Source organism: Ovis canadensis, chromosome 4 (assembly GCF_042477335.2).
Source record: "Ovis canadensis isolate MfBH-ARS-UI-01 breed Bighorn chromosome 4, ARS-UI_OviCan_v2, whole genome shotgun sequence".
In the NCBI taxonomy this organism is placed as follows: domain Eukaryota; kingdom Metazoa; phylum Chordata; class Mammalia; order Artiodactyla; family Bovidae; genus Ovis; species Ovis canadensis.
This window is the reverse complement of record NC_091248.1, coordinates 57,558,097-57,583,193: the sequence shown is the minus strand read 5'-3', so window position 1 is coordinate 57,583,193 and position 25,097 is coordinate 57,558,097. Positions and strand designations below refer to the sequence as shown.

Below are 25,097 nucleotides of genomic sequence, written 5' to 3'. Positions count from 1 at the left end.
AAGCCTACAGCAAACATCATTCTCAATGGTGAAAAACTGAAAGCATTCCTCACTAAGATCAGGAACAAGACAATGGTGTCCATTCTCACCACTATTATTCACCATAGTAGTGGAAGTCCTAGCTACAGCAATCAGAGAAGAAAAATAAATAAAAAAAAATCCAGATTGGAAAAGAAGAAGTAAAGCACTCAATGTTTGTGGATGACATGATACTGCACATAGAAAACCCTAAAGATAGTATCAGAAAATTAATAAGAGCTAATCAGTGAATTTAGCAAAGTTGCAGGATACAAAATCAATACACAGAAATCACTTGCATTTCTATATACTAACAATGAAAAATCAGAAAGAGCAATTAAGGAATCAATCCCATTCACCATGGCAACTAAAAGAATAAAATATCTAGGAATAAATTTACCTAAGGAGACAAAACAACTGTACACAGAAAATTATAAGACATTAATGAAAGAAATCAAAGGTGACATAAACAGACGGAGAGATATTCCATGTTCCTGAAGAATCAATATTCTGAAAATGACTGTACCACCAAATGCAACCTACAGATTCAATGCGATCCCTATCAAATCACCAATGGCATTTTTCACAGAACTAGAACAAAAAATTTCACAACTCATATGGACACAAAAGACCCTGAATATCCAAAGCAGCCTTGAGAAAGAAGAATGGAGCTGGAAGAATCAACCTTCCTGACTTCAGATTATACTACAAAGCTACAGTCATCAAGACAGTATGGTACTGCTACATAAACAGAAATATAGACCAATGGAACAATTAATGGCCTTTTTGCTTTGCTTCCTCACCTCCCCCTTCTCTGGTCTATAAAAGAGCCTGGTGTTCAGATCCCAGTAAGATGGTTATTTTGAGGTGCTAGCCTGCTATCTTCTCAGTCATCTGGCTTTCCAAATAAAGTTCTTTTCCTTGCCTCAACACCTTGTCTCTCAGATTCTTTGATCTGTCCTGCGGCAAGCAGAGCGAGCTTGGACTTGGTAATAGGCATGTATTTACAGATTGTTAAGAAATGTATTTATTCTTCTATTTGGTAATATTAATATAAGACTCAGGATAGTACAGCAGCTAAGAGTACTGGTTCTGGATCCAGATTTCCTATATATGAATTCCAGTTACAAGGCAAGTTATTTAACTGTAGCGTACCTCAGTCCTCATCTGTAAAACGGCATCTAACTAATAAGACTATAAGAGAATTAAATGAACTGATACACATAATGAGGTTAAGGAGATCCTAGCACAGGATAAGATCCAAAAGAAGTTAATTATTTAATATTATTTATTACCATTATTATCAATTTTACTTGTAATGGAATAAAGTTACCTCAGTAAACTTTCTCCTTTTCCAAATGTATCTCATTAATTATATTATTTATGCTCTATACTGAGGTCTAATATTAATTATTATTATAGGCTCCTACAGGGCCGTGTTAGCAACAATGTTCTCAATATTATTTGAAATGTCCTGAATCCAATGAATGTATATGGGGAGAAGACAAAGGCACAACAAAGACCCTGGGCTAGAAAAAATGTGATGAGGGTGAAATGGTGAAGAGTTGGTGAGGTTCAAATGGTGACGAGATTCAAATGGTAAATGTACACAAGACGGGGGCAAAGAAGTTTCATCTTAAAATCCCTGTTGAAACTTTCTATCTTAAAAACTCTCTTGGATAAACATAAAGAAAAACAGAGACCCTTCAAAAATGGGACTTGTCAAAGGATTTCTAATAAAGGATGATGAAACAGCTTTCTGGTTTGGGGCTGTTTTCTCCTATCTTTCAAGTCTCATAATAAGACAGAAAAAGTAGTATAAGACAACTGCTACACCAGGTTCACAGAGGCACTGTTTGTGGCATCTGTTGACTACCCAGATATCCTGAAGCTGGCCTGCATAGTTGTTCTCTATTATTTTCAGGCTCAGAAGTCCAGAGACAGTTACAAGGCTAGTGTTGGTTAAGAAGAGTTCAAATCAGTCCATTTTACCTGGAGCCTTAAAAACATCCTAGTCATAGAAAGCAAAACAAAATATTTCTCATGTCTAAGGTATGAATAAAAGGGGATGGAGCTTTCCAGATTCACTATACCCTCAAGTTAAAATAAATTTCTAGTCTGAGAATTTGTATGTCAAGAATGTTGCATTTGATTTGCCCTAAATAGAGTATAAATGGAACAGAAATCAATGATTTGTGCCTTATCAAGGCCATATATTTTACATTTTTAGCTATAAGGTTTTAATCAGTAAGAAATCCTATAACTGCTCTTTAACATCCAACTCCTGCTTCTTTTGTGATTATTTTCTTCCACTTAGCTGAACTGTTTTGCTTTTCACATCAAAGTTCAACTAAGGAAACTATGTCTTATCAACTTAATTTAAATCCATTACATGATGAAAAGTAAATATTTTGACAGAAACATTTCAGAATCAAAAATCAAAAAGAGATGGTATCTAAGTGCTTGAAAATTATCAGATCATTTTACAGTAAATAAACTACATTATGTACCTAAAGTGATTCTTAGCATTTACCCAGAAATCAATGATTGCTGGGGTCAGAGAATAATTTTTAACCAATATATTAATAGAGGAAGCTATCCTCATATATTAACCAAAATGAAACCATTTTCTAAGGTTTTATACCTTGATTGACACAGATTGAATGTTTGGTCTCCTTATATTTAATGAAGAACATTTATACAGGTATTACGGAAAATGAAGGTAAAAATAGGCTTATGAAACTTTTCTTTGATAAAAAATAATTGGGCATGAAAATTCAAATAATATGTTGCTATCGAAGTAGTACAGTGATGAAGTAAAAGTATAGACATCAAAGTAGTTGTAGAAAATATCTTAAGAATAATGTTTGCAAGATACATGTATTAACATTGTTTTCAATGGTTTTATCACAGCTCTTATATTTTCAATGCCCATTAAAATAATGATATGCCATTATTAACAAATAAATAAGTAAAACAAAACTTTAGAAACTTTTTCCAAGATTACAGGCAAAGAGAATGTTATAGTTTAGTTTTGGTTATTATGAATAAGATGAAAAATCCATATTATAAATACATTTTTGTACTATATTAGCAATAAGCATAAGAAAATTGCAAATGCATACCTTGTGCAAACACACTTTATATCTGTCTAATATTTTTTATGTTGGGATATGACAGATGATAAATTAAAGGGATAATATCTTTCCCTTGTTCAAGGTAATTGCCTTCATGATATCAATTGTGAAGATGTTTCCTCCAAATTGCAAGATTGTGTGATAAGGGTGGAAGGATAAATACACGGGCATTTTGTAATTACAGTTATTCTGTGGACTGTATTCACTGACGTTGTTAACTAAATCACATGACACAACCTCTATTCACAGAGCTGAAAGTATAGTAAGGTTTATAAGGATAACTATATCTAATTAACACCTAATACTAATTAACAAAAAAAATTTCACAATGTGACACAGTTGTATTCATGACTTAGAACACCTTCTAAGATTTAAATCACTCACTGAAAGTGAAAGTCTCTCAGTCATGTCCAACTCTTTGGGACCCAGTCCATGGAATTCTCCACGCCAGAATACTGGAGTGGGTAGCGTTTCCCTTCTCCAGGGGATCTTCCTAACCCAGCAATTGAACCCAGGTCTCCTGCACTGCAGGCAGATTCTTTACCAACTGAGCTATTAGGGAAGCCCCAAACTACTCACTGTATTGCCACTAAAATTGGATGAGTAAAACCAGAAATAGAGGAAGTTGAATAAACTGCGAGATACACCAAAATTTAAACTAATAAATTCAGACACAAGAATCATATCCTTCCCATTTGATATCATAATCCTCTCCTGGAATATAACTATAAACATTGTATATATATATATATACACACACACACATACATGCATACATATACATATGAAAATAAATGTGAAAAAATATGTATAACAAACTGTATATCTTTGAACACAGATATAATATACATTCATCTATTTCCAGAAGAACTGCTGAACCCATGACAAATGAAAATGACTAACCTGGTGTTACTACTACTCCATTTCCATTGACCACAGGCCTCTCTTCCTCTTCCTCCTCAGGAGGCTCTATGCTTGCTTTCTCCATGTTGCTCACTGATTTATTCCTCTTTCGTTTTCCTTCAGCACTTGGAGTGGCTCCAGGAAGTATCTGGTCTGTTACATTTAATAATAATGGTGCTGGTTCTGCTGGAGGCTTTGGGGTACCGTAGTAATTATCTGCAAACAATACAAAGCATTATGAAGTTAAGCATTTCTCCTACTGATGTGCATAATTTGTAAAGAATGGAAATTTTATTAACAAATGTGGGTCCTAGTTTGCATACATATTATATATATATTTTTTATATACATACAAATATATCATTTTATAGTCTTTTACATTTTTAATACATGAATTTGTTTCTTCTTTTGTATTGGGCTTTAATGCATAAGGAAAGATATAGATCTATCTTTATTTCACCTTAGTGCCAAATAAAATATAGTCTTACTTATTGATATGGCACACAGAAATTTCATATTAATAAAAAATTTTAATAAGTTCTTATTATAATTGTTTAAAGAATAATTATATCTGAATAAGAGTATAGGTAACTTTCTTTTTTAAAGCAAATCTCACAACATTCTGCAAAGGCACAAACACACTGTGCTTTTCTCCAGCTTTCAAAGGGCTCTGGCTGCTGTCTTTGATGTGCACAGCATCCTGCCCAGAGCTGTATCTCCCTGCCATTTTAGTCGTTCCCATGACTGCTGACAGTGGGCCTGCTGCTTTAATCGTTCTTCAGATTACCACAGCTCTTTTTCCCACAGTTCCACGATCTCAGCTACAGAATCATTTGTTTCTCTCATCAGCCTGTGAAACTTGTTAAAGAGGAGACTAATTCCTGTGCATCTCTGTAACGAGAGGCTGGCAAATAGTAGGCATGGCATAGGAGCTTACTACGTGAATATCCATATGTATTCAAGGCAAATTACTTTCTAAAAAATAGTTTAATTTTTTGATTGGCAAAAAATATAATGGTGTTTTTTAAAAAGATCAGTGTTATACTTTCAGCATCAACTTCAAACCCATTATTGTGTTTTCAATTAATTGAATAGTTTATGCACATCTTTGCTCACTCATTCATTGGAGTCTTTATTTAGCATTGACTATGAGCCCAAGCACTTCATTATACCTCTGAGAGAAAATGATGACTAAAATGCAGTCCTTGTCTTCCAGGTGCTCAAGGGTCTAGGCACATTTGACAGTAAGCAGACAAGCATTACAACAGCAAATAGGATTAAGCACTCAAACAAGGAGACACAGAGAGGAAAACCCATCTCACTACCTGCAGAGGCCACTGAAGGTAACTGGGAAGACAGTGCGGTGTGAAAGAAACAACTCTTAAGTAGAAGTGATGGGGTCTAGATGTGTAGTTGCTATGTAACTATAATTCAAGTAACTCAGTAAGGCTCACTCTCTTCATCTATATATTGGGAATGGCAGTACTTGTTAAAATCACCTGTATTGTGAACTGCAAACAACTAAAACATACTCTAGTTAAATTAAAATTGATAAGGATGAGAAGATGTGAGATGGCTACTTGAGGGAAGAGACTGGAAAATCTTGAGGAAAATGGGCAGAACCAAAGAAGTTGTGTCTGGACACCCAGGCTTTGTGTGCTGGCCCTGGACTCTGACGTCTAGCAGATCCCACGACCTCAGGCACAACCCTCAGTGGCAGCCGCCCTGGTGGGGATGAACTCAAACTCTTCTCAGGAGCTCTGATTTTATTCATTTCCAGGGAAACTTTCAGGAAAGGTCATCTCATTGGCTGAATCACAGGCACAAGAGAGCCCTTGAGCTGCTGAGGAGCTTCCCCCATCCTTAGATGTCAGGGAGGAGTCTAGAGCCCTATTTTCATCCATTGTATATCAGGGTTCTCCCCGGGACAGGAAGGGCCTTGAGGTGCTGGACAGGCAAAAATTACAAACCTTCACTACGTGTGCCCACCTGGGTTGTTGTGACGATGAAGTAAGGATGTATGAGGAAGAGCTTCATAAGCTGTGAGACTGCCTGTTTCAATGGCAGTGTGAGCTTCAGGCTGGCACGAAGTGAGTGATGGTTCTGGAGGCCAGCCATGCCACTGACTCTGTGCTCATTTTCACAGATATTCACGGTTGTAAGAACAAGACCAGAGAAAAATTACCATGTAAAGTGGTTCTTAAACATGTAGAACTTTTAAACAGAAGTCTGCAAAGTGGATGTTACATATTTTGCGAAAGGTTGCTTTCTAATTTGATTTAAAGCATTTCAAATGAATCAGACCTTTGAATGCACTCGCCAAATTCTGAGCAACCAAACCTGTTAGTTGTTCCTAGAAGTCTATGAACTATTACTGTATTACAGCACCCAAAAGACCTAGCATAGTTCTTAGTATATTGCTGTGTTCCCTATAGAATCATAACACTTAACTTCTTACGTAATAAATATAATGTAAATTAGTAAATAGTCCTGCATGCTCCAATAAGTAGTATAATTTTAAGCAGTGTTCGGATTTTTTAATGCTTCTAAATATATAGTACTAAGAAAAGTGAGTTTGAGTAGGCTCCAGGAGTTGGTGAGGGACAGGAAAGCCTGGCGTGCTGCAGTCCATGGGGTCACAAAGAGTCGGACATGACTAAGTGATTGAACTGAACTTAAGTAAAAGTGTTAGTTGCTCAATTGTGATCAACATTTTGTGATCCCACAGACAGTAGCCCCCACCAAGCTTCTCTGTCCATGGAATTCTCTAGGAAAGAATACTGGAGTGGGTAGTCATTCCCTTCTCCAGGGGATCATCCTGACCAGGCATCATGCAGGAGAACTGCGTTCTTTACTGTCTGAAAAGCCACTAAAAGATGAGCCCCCCAGGTCACTAGGTGTCTCATACACTACTGGGGAAGAGTGGAGATGTAGCTCCAGGGAGAGTGAAGAGGCTGAGCCAAGTAGATACGATGCCTAGTTGTGGATTTAGTGGTGTAAGTAAAGTCTGATAGTGTAAAGAACAATATTGCATAGGTACCTGGAATGTTAGGTCCATTAATCAAGGTAAATTGGTGGTCAAAGAAGAGATGGCAAGAGTGAACACTGAGGGGAAAAAAAGAGTGAAAGTTGACATTTTAGGAATCAGTGAACTAAAATCGACAGGAATGGGAGAATATAATTCAGATGACCATTATATCTACTACTGTGGGCAAGAATCCCTTAGAAGAAATAGAGTAGCCCTCATAGTCAAAAACAAAAACAAAACCAAAAACAAACAGAGAGTCTAAAATGCAGTACTTGGGTGCAATCTCAAAAATGACAATGATCTTGGTTCCTTTGCGAGGAAAACCATTCAACACCACAGTAATTCAAGTTTATGCCCAACCACTAGTGCCAAAAAAGCTGAAGCTGAGCGGTTCTTTGCAGACACACAAGACCTTCTAGAACTAACATCAAAAAAAGATGCCCTTTTCATCATAACGGAGTGGAATGCAAAAGTAGGAAGTCAAGAGATAAATGGAATAACAAGCAAGTGTGGCCTTGGGGTACAAAATAAAGCAGGGTAAAGCTAACAGAGCCTTGCCAAGATAGCAAACACCCTCTTCCAAAAACACAAGAGATGATTCTACACATGGACATGACCAGATGGTCGATACTAAAATCAAACTGATTGTATCCTTTGCAGCCAAAGATGGAGAAGCTCTGTATAGTCAGTAAAAATAAGACCTGGAGCTGACTGTGACTCAGATCATGAACTCCTTATCGTAAAATTCAGACTTGAATTGAAGAAAGTAGGGAAAGCCACTAGGCCATTCAGGGGTTGACCTAAATCAAATCTCTTATGATTATACAGTGGAAGTGACAGATTCAAGGGATTAGATCTGACAGAGTGCCTGAAGAACAATGGATAGAGGTTTATAACACTGTACAGGAGGCAGTGACCAAAACCATCCCCAAGAAAAAGAAATGCAACAAGGCAAGATGGTTGTCTGAGGAGGCCTTACAAATAGCTGAGGAAAGAAGTGAGAGGAAAAGGAGAAGGCAAAAATATACCCAACTTAATGCAGAGTTCCCAAGAATAGCAAGGAGAGATAAGAAGCCTTCTTGAGTGAACAATGCAAAGAAATAGAGAAAATAGTAGAAAGGGAAAAATTAGAGATTTCTTCAAGAAAATTAGAGATACCAAGGGAACACTTCATTCAAAGATGGGCACAATAAAAGACAGAAATAAGTTAGGACATAACAGAAATAGAAGAGATTAAGAAGCGATGCTAAGAATACACAGAACTGTATGAAAAAGGTGATGTAGATAAAACACAATGGTGTGGTTATTCACCTAGTACCAGACATCCTGGAGTGTGTAGTCAAGTTGGCCTTAGGAGGCATCACTATGAATAAAGCTAGTGGAGGTGATGGAATTCCAGCTGAGCTACTTCAAATCCTAAAAGATGTTGCTGTTAAAGTGCTGCACTCAATATGCCAGCACATTTGGAAAACTCAGCAGTGGCCACAGGACTGGAAAAGGTCAGTTTTCGTTCCAATTCCAAAGAAGGGCAATGCCAAAAAATGTTCAAACTATCACACAATTGTGCCCATTTCACAAGTTAGCAAGATAATGCTCAAAACTCTTCAAGCTAGACTTCAACAGTACGTGAACTGAGAACATCCAGGTGCACAAGCTAGATTTAGAAAACGCACAGGAACTAGAGATCAAATTGCCAACATCCGTTGGATCATAGAAAAAGCAACAGAATTCCAGAAACACATCTACTTCTGTTTCATTGACTAAGTTAAAGCCTTTGACTGTGTGGATCACAATAACTGTGGAAAATTCTTAGAGATGGGAATACCAGACCACCTTACCCACTTCCTGCGAAACCTGTATATAGGTGAAGAAGCAACAGTTAGAACCAGACATGGAACAATGGACTGGTTCAAAATTGGGAAAAGAGTACATCAAGGCTATATATTGTCACCCTGCTTATTTAATTTATATGCAGAGTACATCACTAGAAATACCAGGCTGGATGAAGCACAGTGTAATCAAGATCCAGGAGAAATATCAATAACCTCAGATATGGAGATGACACCACCCTTATGGCAGAAAAAAAAGAGGAACTAAAGAGTCTCTTGATGAATGTGAAAAAAGAGAGTGAAAAAGTTGGCTTAAAACTCAGTGTTCAGAAAACTAAGATCATAGCATTCAGTCCCATCACTTCATGGCAAATAGATGGGGAAACAATGGAAATAGTGACAGACTTTATTTTGGGGGGCTCCCAAATCACTGCAGATGATGACTGCAGCCATGAAATTAAAAGACGTTTGCTCCTTGGAAGAAAAGCCATGACAAACCTAGACAGTATATTCAAAAGCAGAGACATTACATTACTGACAAAGGTCCATCCAGTCAAAGCTGTGGTTTCCCAATAGTTATGTATGGATGTGAAAGTTGGAACGCAGAGAAGACTGGGTGTGGAAGAACTGATGCTTTTGAACTGGGGTGTTGGAGAAGAGTCTCAAGAGTCCCTTGGACTGCAAGGAGATCCAACCAGTCCATCCTAAAGGAAACCACTCCTGAATATTCATTTAAAGGAACGATGCTGAAGCTAACGCTCTAATAATTTGGCTACGTGATGTGAAAAGCTGACTCATTAGAGAAGACCCTGATGCTCGGAAAGATTGAAGGCAGGAGGAGAAGGGGAAGACAGAGGATGAAATGGTTGGATGGCATCACTGACTCAATGGACATGAGCTGAGTAAATTCAGGGAGATAGTGAAGGACAGGGAAGCCTGGCATGCTGCAGCCCATGCGGCCTCAAGGAGCTGGACATGACTGAATGACTGAATAACAACAACAAGTACTAAGAAAAATCAATCACACTTCCGTGACTTTTTCCCAATTTGTCTTTTATGGCTTAAATCTCTGTGAGGTAGAAAAAGAACCTTTTACTAATTAGAAATAAATGCATGTGTGTGTTCAGTCACATAGCTCACATAGCTCAGGCTAAAAATAGTTATTAACAGATCATGTTGAATTTATGTTCCTAAATAATTACATATATCGACATACATGTGATGTGATTATAAATCATATAGCAGTATTTTTTTCCTACAATTTTGGTTTATGAAATTAATACTTTAAATTTTAGATGCAAAAGAATATAAATTTATTAAGACATTGAGATTATCTTTATTAGCAATAATAATAGCAATTTAAAAGAGGCATAGAAATAATGCATGTAGTTACTATATTTGAGAAATGTAATTCCTAGAAAATAAGCTATTGCATAAACCAACTACACAGAACAAAGAAACCAGAAATTCCTAAAAGAAGTTGAAGTTCAGCCAAATGGTCACGTAGCTTAATTACTGAAATAATCCTGGTGTTTAAGTATATACCAACCAATATACTAAGGATAAATGTGCCATGTAGGTAACATCAGCATGTTTTCAGAATACAAATAAACATCAAAACTATTTTAAAATATAATTTGGAAAAACTGTCCCATTAAGCATGAAGTACCTGTATGCACAGTGCCGGCATTTAGTGAATCTAAAATCTCACAATGCCATAAAACACGGTGTATGTGTAACAGCACAGATCACAGCAAGATAAAGTGACTTTGAATTCTGTGTCCCCTAATCTGGCTGGCTCTTCATATCCTTAAAGTGAAATTTAGCTGAAGTGGAACTGTGGGGCTGTAAGGTGACCACAGCCACAAAATCAACTGTAATAACCCGTGCTATGATTATCATCATAGCAATTTAGTGAGCTGGACATTCAAAGGGCATTTTACTTCTGAGCTCTTGTATCTGATAGGGATTAGAATGAAATTATCATGCCTCTGCTGTTACAGGAAAATAGAAGCTCTAAAAAAATTAAACTATTTCCAATATTATACAGGAAGCAAGTGTAAAAAGTATATCCATTTGATTGAGGAACCACCTTTCTTTTCAAAATACTATATTGCCTCTCTCTCGAGAGAGAGAGAAAAATAAATAAATAAAAGTAGAGAGTAATTTGCAACCTGCCCAGAATTGACACAGTCCTCTAGGACTTCACTCAAAGTCACAACCAATGAACAGAAAAATAGCACTTTCAAAAGAGAAATCAGTGATTGCTACCAAAATCATGAAGCAGGGACATTTTAGGTAATTTTTTTCCCTCCTTTCTTCTAAAATTGAGTGTGAATGTGTGTTTGTGTGTGTGTGAGTGTTTTGGGGGCATGGGGTAGGGATTATAGGTTTTCCAGCCCACTTTTTACTGACTGCATTTGTAATGAATGATGTATTCATTAGCAGTTTCATGTTAATTTAACACAGTTTCACTAACTTAGTTGTTAAATATGATGACAAAATGGAAATGATACATATCATTGTTCACATAATTTTATCATAATTAGGATAATCTATAAATTAATAAAGTTTAATTTTGAATCAATGTTTGGAAAATAAAAGAGGCAATTACTGAGAAACTTGATTTATACGTCAGCTTTTAAAAGAATACTTCAAAGAATGTGCTTTTTTCCCATAGAGGTATAGATAATCAAATGGCTTCCCCGATGGCTCAGTGGTAAAGACTCCATCTACCAATGCAGAAGCTGTGGTTTCAGTCACTTTGTTCTGTTGTTTAGTTGCTCAGTCGTGTCTGAATCTTTTGCAGCCCCATGAACTGCAGTCTGCCAGGCTCCTCAATCCATGGTATTTCCCAGGCAAAAATACTAGTGTGGGTTACCATTTTCTTCTTCAAGTTCAATCCCTGGGTCAGGAACACTCCCTGAAGAAGGAAATGCCGACCTACTCTAGTAATCTTGTCTGGAAAATCCCATGGACAGAGGAGCTTGGTAGACTGCAGTCCATTGGATCGCAAAAGATTCACACACGACCCAGCGACTAAACAACGAAATAGTTATGAGAGAGCGAAACAGGGTGAATATAGCCATTTCTTCCATTATAAATATGAAACGAGCTTCCCCGGTGGCTCAGTCATGAAGAATCTGCCTGCCAACGGAGGAGACACGGGTTTAATCCCTGACCTGGCAGGGTCCCACATGTTGCGGAGAAAATATGCTTGTGTGCCACAATCCTAAGCCTGTGCTCTAGAGCCTGGGAGCTGCACCTACTGAGCCCATGCGCCACAACTACTAAGGCCTGCATGCCCCCGAGTCTGTGCTCCCCAACAGGAGTCACTGCAACGAGAAGCACGCGTACCAGAACCAGAGCGTAGTCTCCATGTGCCAGAACCAAAGAAAAGCCCACGAAGCAACTGAGACTCAGCACAGCCAAAAATACACACATATTCTAAAAAATATGAAGAAAGCTTCCCAGAAATATGAATAAAAAGAATAGGCTATCATGTCAATAATCTGTTTAATAATAAAAATATTTAATAAGTGACCATTTACACTGAACACTGTTATACTTAATTTCTTGCAAGTGGAGAGAGATGAAAACAGATTATAGTGCTATGAATTAACCTTCCTAGAAAATACTTGGAAAATCTAATCCATTACCCACTTTTAGACAGACCCTTCCTAAGCCATCCAGAAGAGATGAAAAGAGCTTTTCAAATGACTTTTTGTATATTATACTTGAAGACCATCACAGAATTACTCCTTTGCTTTCTCTAGCTTGTTAGAACAAATAATGTTTTAAAAAAGTCTAAATTTTCTAAATAGCATTTTGTCTTTCTTCTGATCCTTCTCAGGTTCCGCCCCCCTCCACCTGCCCCAGATACTGATTTTAATGGTGAGGCCAGGGGAAAAAAAGGAATACAAAATTATAAACTGTTCTTTTATCTTTTTTTGTATCTATAGTCTTTGTTGAAGGGTAATAGGTAACAGAATAGTATTTTCTGAGACGCACCTATTCTTTTTGCTTATAAGTTCTAATAAGAACTGCTTATAAGTTATGATGAGAAGTAGGAAAGACACTAAAAATTAATTTGGGGTATGACGAAATGTGAAATGTGAAAGTGCTGAGATACTTTGAAATGTTTTTACTTGTTTCCAACATTTTTTCCCTTTAAACAAGATCAGTTTCCATGATAGAAACATATGATTTGTTGTTTAGTTCATTTGTCTTTTTAAGTAGTAGACGCAGATGTCGGCTCTGTGGGTTCAGTCCCTTGGGTGTATGATAATAACGTGTAGATTTTACACTAAATAACCATTTATCATTCCACACAGCACCCAAGTGGAGATGGACTTTTGAAAGGTAATATTCTTGTCATCAAGGTACCTCACAGATTAAGGTCTTGACCCCTATTTCTCCCCTATATTCTCAGTGCTTTTATTCCCATTTCGGTACCCAGAAAGAATTCATTTTGGATAATTATTTAGTGGAAGAGAGATGACTGCCTACAGACACTTCAGGGTATGCATACAACACAGTCTATCATTGAGATCCCCAGAGAGCTTGTGTTGGAAAGAATAATGGCAAAATTTGAGAGGCTGACAGTCTAATCACTTGTTTTTTACAGTTTTATAAATGGAGTGAGGAGTTTTGATACTTGGCATCCTAATGGCACCAGCATAAAATGACTCCGACATTAAATGGGGAGAACAGAGTTCTAGGTCCATGCACACTTAACTGCGCTAGAAAACACGACAGATTATAAGTAAATAACTATTTTTTATCACATCAAAGATTTAAATTTGTATTAACAGAAACAAATAAATCATCAAAGGATTCTAAATTCAAACTTCAAGACATGTTCAACATGTTATATATGGGATAGTAAATGGCTGAAAATTAGTACCAAAAATTATCATAAGATGGTCTTGCCATGGCAAGAATCACAATCATATGGCTACAGTTAGTAAAATAGAAATTCTGCAAATACAAAGCAAATTTAGTAAATGTAACATAGAAAACATTCTGTTTTAAAATTATACTTCCTAGCAGAAAATAAGACTCAAAGTCTCACTGCAGAATGCTTCTGTCAACTGATTTTTGAAGTTATTTTTGCAAGCAGGTCTGATACTTAAATTTGATCTTCCCCTAGAAGGCATCATTTCTTCATCATGTCATATATAGTTAGTAGCTTGAAACCAAAATGCAAAAAGATGCTCTGACCTCAAAAGATGATATATGTTTCTCTTGTGGTGAAAAGCATTTATCTCACATGTGACAGAAATAGCAAAAAAAAAAAAAAAATTAAAATGATCACTGATATCTGTGCTAAACAGTAAATTACTAAATTATTTGAAAATTCAGTGTTTAATATGACTTTCAAAATGTAGACAACGTGAAAAATTATGGTTTTCTTCAAAGGCAAAATTGAATTATTCTGCCACAATCCTCACCTAAGAATTTCAAGTATATTTGAAATTAATGAATGCTGGTTAGATAATAGGATCCACATGCATTCTGGATATCACTGTCTTTAGTTGTTCATCAATACTCTCCAAACTGAGTAGGTGGTTTAATCTAACATTGTCTGAAACTTGTTTTCAAGTTCTCATTGAGTTCCTTGTGGTCATTTAGGCCAAATTTCCATTTATTCATGTTAGCCAATATTTAGAGACACAGAACAAATCTTTGCTAAACTGAACTATACAGACTGGTTAGTGTATGTTGTGTCCTTCTTTAAAGAAAACTAGATACCCTTTACTTTAGTGATTCTTCATTCAAACATTATGCTGAAGCATTCTGAACATTTCCCACCTGTGCCAAATAAAATATACAAAGAAATCATGCAAAGAAATCCTTAAGAGAAAAGAAGGAAGTTACATTTGATTTTTCAATGTCAAATATATATTTGCTTTCAAAGTAAAGCATTCGAACATTTATAATGATACTAACATAAAAAAACTTACAAGTCCAATGCATAAACATATCACATTTAAATACTATTAAATTTCTTAGAGTTGTTCTGTCTTGTAAAAATGTTATATCAGTCACAAATACACAAGCCATATGTCATTTAAAAATTTCTAATTAGCAACACTGAAAGGGAAAAAGGTGAAAGTTATTGTAATGATATATTTGACTTTACCCAGCATATACAAAATATAATATTTTCAATGTAATATAATACTAAAAGTTATGGATGTAATATTTTTACCTTTTTTCTTACTAAGTCTTCAAAACTCAATGGATAGTTTACACTTAAAGTGCATTTTGATTCAGACAAGCCCCATTTTCAGTGCTGAATATCCATGTGTGCCTAGTGACTACTATACTAAATAGTATAGCCTTATTTTATCAAATAACACTCAGGTTATCATCTGACTCATTCTTCTCAGAACCAATAAAGTGAAAATCTCTTCTTTAAATGAATGAGAGAACTGAGTAAAACACCAGAATACAATGACAACTTCAGGTAACGTGTCACTGAGGTTTTTTTTGTTTATTGCTTTGCTGCACTGAATTCATGAAAATATTATTAAGCACCCAACAGATGTACATGTCTTAACAACTCTCGTCCATCTTGCTTCCTAGTCATTCATTTTATCACTTTATCTTGACTTAACCTGAAAATTTTACTTCTGACTTTATGATCAACTTATAAGTTAGAAAGTAAAAAAAAGAAAAAAATGTTTCAAGTGAATAATATAAACATGGACTTGTGTGTGGAACCCATCTTATGTTCAAGAATAGGGCTGAAGAACCCTTTTTAGTCACAAATAACAGAGAAATTGCTGGCTCCTGGTGATGGTGTAAAAACAGAGATTACTCATATTCATTTTTCTTCCTCTTGTTATCTCTCTGGTAACATACTCCATAGTACTCAGAATCCACTGCCTCATACTTCTCTCATTAGATTCCTCTTTCACACCCCATGCTCATAATAATTCCAGTTTTCTTTTTCTTCTTTATGTGTGCCATTTCTAATTTTCTTTAGTTATGCTAAATGACTGGATCACCACTCTGATAAACTAATTCAAACTTAATGCCAACACCAAAAATTGGCTTAATGCATCTTGCATATTAACAACTTTTAATTCTAATTCAAAAAGTTGATCGTGAGATTTGGTCATTTCAGTGGTGTAACATATATTTTGGGCTTCCCTGGTGGCTCAACTGGTAAAGAATCCATATGCAATGCAAGAGACCTGGGCTTGATCCCTGGGCTGGGAAGATGCCCTAGAGAAGGGAAAGGCCACTCCAGTATTCTGGCCTGGAGAATCCCCTGGACTGTATAGTCCATGGGGTCGCAAAGAGTAGGACAAGATGGAACGACTCTCACTCACATAAATTTTAGAAGAACTTAGTTTTTGGTACTCTCAAATAACAATGGAGATATTCTCTTGGGTAGTCAGGGCACCTGGTAAAATAAATATGATGATCCTTGGGGAATGTAAGGAAAGATCAATATGAAGATTTTTGGAAAATAACACTGAGAAAAAAATAATCTGTATTATAATTCCAGTTAGTACCAAATTCACAAGCTTCTTTTTCTAAACTGAAACCATTTGCAACTTTGTTACTAATGCAATTAATGTTTAAGTTTTAGAGTGTCTAGTGAGCTTGGTCCTTAAGAGACAGACAGTCCCTTCATGGTTCAGTAAATAAGTAGAAGTGAAATTTTGATGAGTTTTTAAATGAATGTTTGCAAAAAGCTCAGTGGATTTCTGTGATAGTCATCTTGATTAAATTTACTTCTTTAAAAATTGATAAAAGAAACTGAATCATTCAAGGACAGTATTAATTTTCTTACACAGCATTTATAGCTTCTCATACAACTTCCTTCTCTCAATGGTGCTATTAGCTGTGATAGCATAAAGTTAGCAAGAAATTAGGAGACCTTTAAGACTTCCTTTTATCACTGTCTTGCAAGTATGATATCTAGGGAAATTCTGATTAACCATAATTTGATTATTGGCTAATGACTTAAGAAATCTGCCAAAATGTCTAATTTTTAGATGCTAACAGAAGGCAGAAAAATTTAACTTCTACTTGGGAATTTTGTTTGCTGGATTATTCCAAGCATGCACATGAAAGAGTGCAGCACAGAGTAGAGGATCTGGGTCCTAACCAAGGTTCTACAAATAACTTCTTAGACTATTCGACTTTCTTCATTTGTGAAGTGACAGAATAGGGTTTTAGTTCTAAAGTACTTACCTCAAAAATCCTGTAAGTATTTAAAGGAAGCAATGATAACAGGTTTTATATCCTTGTCATCATATCAGATTGTTTCTAAGTTAACAATGCAAAGAAATAGAGGAAAACAATAAATGGGAAAGACCAGACAGCTTTTCAAGAATATTAGAGATACCAAGGGAATATTTCATGCAAAGATGAGCACAATACAGGACAGAAAGGGTATGGATCTAATAGAAATAGAAGATATTAAGAAGAGGTGGTAAGAATACACAGAAGAATTATACAAAAAAGACCTTCATGACTCAGATAAACATGATGATGTGATCACCCACCTAGAGACAGACATTCTGAAGTGTAAAGTCAAGTGGGCCTTAGGAAGCACATTACAAACAAAGCTAGTGAAAGTGATGTGATTCCAGTTGAGCTATTTCAAATCTATAAGATGACGCTGGTAAAGTGCTGCACTCAATATGCCAACAAATCTGGAAAACTCATCAGTGGCCCAGGACTGGAAAAGATCAGTTTTCATTCCAATCCCAAAGAAGGGAAATGTCAAAGAATGTTCAAACTACTGCACAATTGCACTCTTTTCACATGTTAGCAAAGTAATGCATTAAATTCTCCAAGCCAGGCTTCAACAGTACGTGAACTGAGAACTTCCAGATGTTCCAGCCGGATTTAGAAAAGGCAGAGGAAACAGAGATCAAAATGCCAATAAATGTTGGATCATAGAAGTAAGGGAATTTCAGAAAAACATCTGCTTCTGCTTCATTGGCTACACTAAGGCCTTTCACTGTGTGGATCACAACAAAATGTGGAAATTTCTTTAAGAGATGGGAATACCAGTCCACCTTACCTGTCACCTGAGAAACCTCTATGCAGGTCAAGAATCAACAGTTAGAATAGAACATGGAACAATGGATTGCTTCAAAATTGGGAAAGGAGTACGTCAAGGCTGTGTATAGACACCCTGCTTATTTAACTTATATGCAGAATACATCATGAGAAACGCCAGGCTGGATGAAGCACAAGCTGGAAGCAAGATGGCAGGGAGAAATATCAATAACCTCATATATGCAGGTGATACTAACCTTATGGCAGAAAGCAAAGAGAAACTAAAGAGCCTCTTGTGAAGGTGAAAGAGGAGAGTGGAAAAGCTGGCTTAAAACTCAATTTTCAAAAAACAAAGATCACGGCATCCAGTCCCATCACCTCATGGCAAATAGACGGGGAAACAATGGAAACAGTTTCAGACTTGATTTTCTTCAGCCCCAAAATCACTGCAGATGGTGACTAGAGCCACGAAAAGACGCTTGTTCCTTGGAAGAAAAGCCATGACAAACCTAGATAGTGTATTCAAAAGCAGAGACATTGCTTTGCTGACAGTGGTCCATCTAGTTAGTAAAAGACATGATTTTTCCCCCCCGTAGTCATGTATGGATGTGAGAGCTGGACCATAAAGAAGGCTCAGTGCTGAAGAATTAATGCTTATGAACTGTGGTGTTGGAGAAGACTCTTGAGAGTCCCTTGGACTGCTAGGAGGTCAAACCAGTCAATACTAAAGTAAATCAAGCCTGAATATCCATTGTAAGGACTGATGTTGAAGCTGAAACTCCAATACTTTGGCTACCTGATGCAAAGAACTGACTCACTGGAAAAGATCCTGATGCTGGGAAAGATTGAAGGCAGGAGGAGAAGGGGATGACAGAGGATGAGACGGTTGGATGGCAGCACCGATTCCATGGACATGAGTTTGAGCAAGCTCTGGGAAATGGTTATGGACAGGGAAGCCTGCCAGGCTGCAGTCCATGGGGTCACAAAGAGTGAGACATGCCTGAATGACTGAAAAACAACATCATCATATCAGAAAGCCCTGAGCTGACAATGAGGAGAGAATGGCAATAAATTGTAGCCAATAATTTCAATTACTTGAAGGCCTGGACTCTTTTGCTTTCTTGACACAAATGTGGAGAACTGTCATATTACTCTCCCTTTATATTTCTTTGCACATTCCCTTCTGGGAAAATGATTGTAGTTATAGAGTATTTCTATTTTTGTTCCAAGCCTTTCACTTGAATCCATGCCTGTGGTTGTATTAGAAAGCCTTTAAGTATATCCCTGACAGGATGTGAACTGTGATTACTTTGTGGAAGGCCATACGTGAATTACTTCAACTTTATATTTTAGTTCATGTGATACTTTAAAAATTTATGACTTTTAAAAGTAATTTAAAAAATTAAATAAAAACATAGGAAAAAAGTCAAAATTTTCACTGTGATCTGTGAGAGACAAGTGTAAATCCTAGCTGTTAAACTATAAAGTAAGCAACAATTTAGACTTAAGTAGAACCAACTTATAAGCCAGGGAAACAATGATCAACCCAAAAGACCAAAGAAAATAAGCACTGCTGACATTTAAATACAAGGCTTTGTCTGTGTAATTATAATAAGTCTTGAATAATGCATATATTTTTCCTGAATCAACATATCCACTATCTATGAAGATCAACCTGTGACAAAGATAATTATGTCAGAACTACTGGCAGTTAATAAAGTCCAGAAATCAACCACTAATTCTTTCAGATGTATTCTTTAAGATGTATTTTTTATTGAGGTACACCTTCCACAAGCCTCAAATTTTTGCATTATAAATTTCCCTTTTATATCATCCTTATCATTGTGTAGTAAATTTGAAAGTATCAGAAACAAAAGTTTTTTGCAAAGAAATTCTTGCATTAATGAAGGAAAAGTAGAGGGAGAAATGTGCAGGAAAAAAATGGAAAGTAAGAAGAAAAACAAGAAGCAAGAGGAAGAAAATAAGAGAGAATTGGAGGAAAAGGTTGAAAAAGGAAAAAAGATGAGAAGAGTAGAATGGAGATGAAGATTGGAATGTGCCTTTTCATGAAGTTCCAATATTATTCCTGAGTGACAATCTGGCCCCAAATCACACATGTGCGCTCATCTGTCATCACCTAAGAGCTGATAACGTACTAAGCTCCACTGTCCAATATGGCAGCTATTTGTTACATCTGGCTGTCCAGGACTTGAAATGTGGCTGGTTTGAAATGCGAAGCTTTACAAGTGTAAAATCCACACTAGATTTTGATGAAGGTATAAAGAAGAAAGCATCCCAATTATCATTTTTACACTGATTTATGATGTCAAAGGGCTAGCCTGGTAGCCTTGATGGTAAAGAATCTGCCTACAGTGCAGGTCGACCTGGGTTCAACCCCTGGGTCAGGAATATCCCCTGCAGAAGGGCATGGCAATCCACTCCAGTTTTCTTGCCTGGAGAATCCCATGGACAGAGGAGCTTGGCCGGCTGTAGTCTGTTGGGTCACAAAGAGTCGAACATGACTGAAGCAAGTTAGCAAGCACACATGATATAAAAATTATATGGTTTAGATTGCATAGTGTTTCAATTCCTCTTCTAGTTCTTATGAAAAAAATAAAACTCAGTAAGTAGTCAATTACTGGTAGCAGGTAATGGCATCCATAAAGCATAGGAGTGGGCACAGGTAAGGTTGAGAGTCAATTCAAAGGTCTAGGACCATAACAGACACTTGATGGACAAGAGATTCAGTTAGGAAAACTCTTTAAGGGTCACTAGGGGTTTGAGACTCTGATGGTTGAATTCTGTCATTTATTCAGCAAATAGTTACTAAGAGCCTGCTATGTGCCAGGCACAAACTATCTAAAGGCACAATGATGAAAAATACAAGCAAGTCCTCTTTGAGTTCACCTTCTACTGAGGAGACAGATACTAGTCAAATAATCACACAAACACAAAATTAGAAACTGACAAAAGCTACAAATGTCAAGTAGTGGTGTTCTGAGTACACTTAGCTGAGGTTAGGCTTGTTGAGGGAAAAAAAAGCCAGGGGCTGGGGGGATATGGTTAAAAACCCAGTCCCCCATCCTGCTATCTGGGCAGGCCAATACCGATTTTTAAGAAATGCACGTGACTTTCCTAACCATGAGAAATAAAATCTCTTTATGGTTTCTGAAACTTGCCCCAAAGACTCTTCTTAAGATTAAATAACTGAGCTATATGAAAGTTGATATATATGAGAATATGTGTTTATATGTGTGTTCTTCTCCCAAACAAATCTAGTTGCCTATAAAAGCTAACTGTAAAATTTCTGCTAACTAGTTAGCTAGATAAGTTTCCCCTTTCTCAATTTAACTCATGACATAGTCTATAAAATACTTCAACCATTCCAGTAACTCAAGGGCTATGTGGTTTGAAAATTAAAGTTTCACTTTTGATGAAATGAAACTAACTGAAGGTATATTTGATGGCAGGTTTAATGTAATGAATAACTTCTCTTCCCACACTCTATTTACTACAGTAATAGGGTCTTTTTTTCCAGACTGATAACCACAGTGGACTAGTCATTTCTTGCTTCTGACAGTGGGGACAGGTGTAGAGTTAGTGAAAGGCTAGCTTCCCGTGGCATTGATGTCTAAATTGAAATTAGAAAGGTGAGTAGAATCTGGTATAGGTTCAAGATGTACAGGAAAAGCATTCTAGGCTAAAGGAATACATTTGCAAAAGCCCTGGCTCTTGAGGAAGAATGGTTACTTAGAAAAATTAAAAGAACAGTGTGCTTGGTGCCAACAACAAGGTGGGGGGGTTGGTCCTGAGGTTAGAGATTACATGGAGCCTTAAAGGTTTTGTTAAAGTTTTAGGTTAACTTTCAAAATGTGACAAGAAGGTTGTAAAATACAGATTATTTTGAAGCAGACTGCCAGGCAAGTAGAATGGATTAGAAGCTGCAAGAAGAAAAGTTGTGAGGTCAATGAGGGGTCTATGGAAGGGGTGCAACATGGCAGCGTGGGCTTTTAGGAGGTGATCGGTATTGGGTCAAAAATGGTAATCAGTTAGGTTTCAAAGGCCAAAACTGAAGAAACAAAATGATGTTTAGGTAGGAACTAGTATTAGTGACTTGCCTAACGAACTGTTAGTCTTTTCATGATGACCTCCCCTTCTTTACCCTGGATATAAGAAATTTTGGACAGAAGCTCTAAATTTACTCCTGATTCTCAGGATTTCATTAGAAGACAATGTGCTTTGTCAATAAGCTTTTTTTTTTTTTTCTCTTGAAACATTATAAAATTCTTTAGGTCTTAATTTCCTTTTTTGAAAGTTTTCACAAATATTCAGGTGCTTATTGGTGCCCATTATCCAAGTTTGTTTATACCTCTTGTTACAGTACAGCTTTTACATTTCATTGTAATTATTTATTCAATGTCTACATAGCACTAAAACTTTGGCTTCTCAAAAGGTGTCATTCATTATTTAGCTTTGTTTTCCAGCATTTAGAATAAAACTGGCACATGGCCCATACTGAGTACATGATTTCTTACACTGATGGGACACTCATATCCTGTAAAGAAGGAAGCAACCCTGATCACTATTTAACTTTGAATTTTATTAGAAATACAAATTTCCAGGCCCTACCCTCCATCTCCTAATCAGAATCTCTGGGTGTGGGTCACTCCAGGTCATTCTGCTATATGTTATTATCTGAGAACCACAGCTTCAGAGGACTGCCTCAATGGGAGTCAACTACTCAATGCAAAATGGGAGTCAATTTACTCAATGTAAAATCGAGTTAGATTTTACAACTCAGGCCAGCATAAGAAGGATTCAAGTAGACTATTTTAGGATCTCCTATCATTCTTTTTTCTTGAAAACAGTCTTTATAAAAAGCTGCCAAACATAGGTGTTTTTTTATTTTTATTGAAGGATAATTGCTTTTCAGAATTTTGTTGTTTTCTGTCAAATCTCAGCATGAATCAGCCATAGGTATACATATATCCCCTCCCCTTTGAACCTCCCTCCCATCTCTCTCCGCATCCCACCCCTCTAGGTTGATACAGAGTCCCTGTTTGAGTTTCCTGAGTCATACAGCAAATTCCCATTGGCCATCTATTTTACATATGGTATTATAAGTTTCCATGTTACTCTTTCCATATATTTCATCCTCTCCTCTCCTCTCCCATGTCCATAGTCTATTCTCTATGTCTGTTTCTCCATTGCTGCTCTGTAAATATATTCCTCAATACCATTTTTCTAGATTCTGTTTGTATGCATTAGAATACAATATTATCTTTCTCTTTGTGACTTATTTCACTCTGAATAATAGGTTCTAGGTTAATCTACCGCATTAGAACTGACTCAACTGACTCAAGGTGTTTTTTATTATTAATTTTCTGATATGAAACTTATCTATGTTAGGGATTAGCAAATCTTTTTATAAAGAACCAAAATATAAATATTTTAAGCTTTTTTGGGGCATGTGGTTTCTGTCATAATTACTCAATTCTGCAGTTGTAGCATGCAAGTAGCTACAGACAGAACACAAGAAAAGAGGCGTGGCTGTGCTCCAACAAAATATTATTTATGGATACTAAAATTTCAGTATCATATAATTTTCATGTGACACAAATTATTCTTTTGATTATTTTTATATATAATTTAAAATGAAAGTTATTCCTACTTTGCAAACTTTACAAAAGTAAATGTTGCAGTGGATTTAGCCCACTGGATGTAGATTGCCCACCACCAGTAATAAAATATTATTTACGGATACTAAAATTTCAATACCATATGATTTTCATGTGACACAAATACTATTCTTTTGATTTTTATATGATTTAAAATAAAAATTATTCTTACTTTTCAAACAGTACAAAAGTAGATGTTGCAGTGGATTTGGCCCACTGGATGCAGACTGTCCACCACAGGTCTATGGAATAATCAGTCCCCAACACACAATTTTTCAAACATAGATATTGACTCATTAATTGAGATTTAATTAAGCAAAAGTGAGTGAAAATCACTCAGTTGTGTTCGACTCTTTGTGGCCCCATGGACTATATAGTCCATGGAATTCTCCAGGCCAGAATACCGGAGTGAGTAGCCATTGCCTTCTCCAGGGGGTCTTTCCAACCCAGGGATCGAACCCAGGTCTCCCACAGTGCAGGTGGATTTTTTGTCAGCTGAGCCACAAAGGAAGCCTTTAATATGTGCCCAGCAAATAAGCAATGCAGATAAAGCAATTGTTCTCAGGAAACCAGAGGAGAAAAGACTTTAAAAATTAATCAGATAAATGAAATGAATAAAAGAACACGCCAGAGTGATTAAGAGAGGGCAACAGAGAAACCTACTTTAGGTAGGATGGGCAGAAAAGTTCTGCTGCTGCTTCTGCTAAGTCACTTCAGTCATGTCTGATTCTGTGCGACCCCGTAGACGGCAGCCTGCCAGGCTCCCCCGTCCCTGGGATTCTCCAGGCAAGAACACTGGAGTGGGCTGCCATTTCCTTCTCCAATGCATGAAAGTGAAAAGTGAAAGTGAAGTCGCTCAGTCGTGTCCGACTCTTAGAGACCCCATGGACTGCAGCCTACCAGGCTCCTCCATCCATGGGATTTTCCAGGCAAGAGTACTGGAGTGATGTGCCATCGCCTTCTCCGGAAAAGGTCTGAGAAGGTACTATTTAAACTGAGATCAGAAGGATGAGAATGTGGCTATCATATGAAAAGCCAGGAGAAGAGGGTTATATTTTGAAGAATAACAAGAATAAAGTTGACAGGATAGAAAGAACTTCCTGTAATAATAAGTGTGGAGGAGAGGGGCAGGATTCAACTGGGAAGGCAGGAAGCAGATCCTATAGGGCCTTGTCAGTCAAGTCAAGGGATTTGTTAAGGTTTTACAGAGGGGAAATGTGATTTTAAGGTTCTAAAGGTTATTCATCCTTGGTGCTGTGTGGAAACAGATTTGGAAGAGAACACGAAACATGGGAGATGGTTTGGAGGCTGGATGAAAGGGGTATCTGTTTGTGTGTGTTTACTGACAGACATTGGGTATTGTTATAACTGAATTATTCATGCAGAAACCACAGTGAATCAAAATGATTTCCCAAGCCAAAACTGACAATCTTAAAACTGCAGAATTTAAGAATTCAACACTACAGAATCTGAG

The 25,097-nt window shown here is 36.8% G+C and overlaps 1 protein-coding gene across 3 annotated transcripts in view; it reads right to left on the bottom strand.

Annotated features, from left to right (window-relative positions):
• The window catches only part of MAGI2 (membrane associated guanylate kinase, WW and PDZ domain containing 2), a 1,500,648-nt gene that overhangs the window by 538,849 nt on the left and 936,702 nt on the right, over positions 1–25,097 (bottom strand). For all 3 annotated transcript variants that reach the window (XM_069587784.1, XM_069587786.1, XM_069587785.1), the window contains exon 4: positions 4,059–4,274. In XM_069587784.1, coding sequence (XP_069443885.1) covers positions 4,059–4,274 — 216 coding nt within the window. The remainder of the gene's footprint in view (positions 1–4,058; positions 4,275–25,097) is intronic.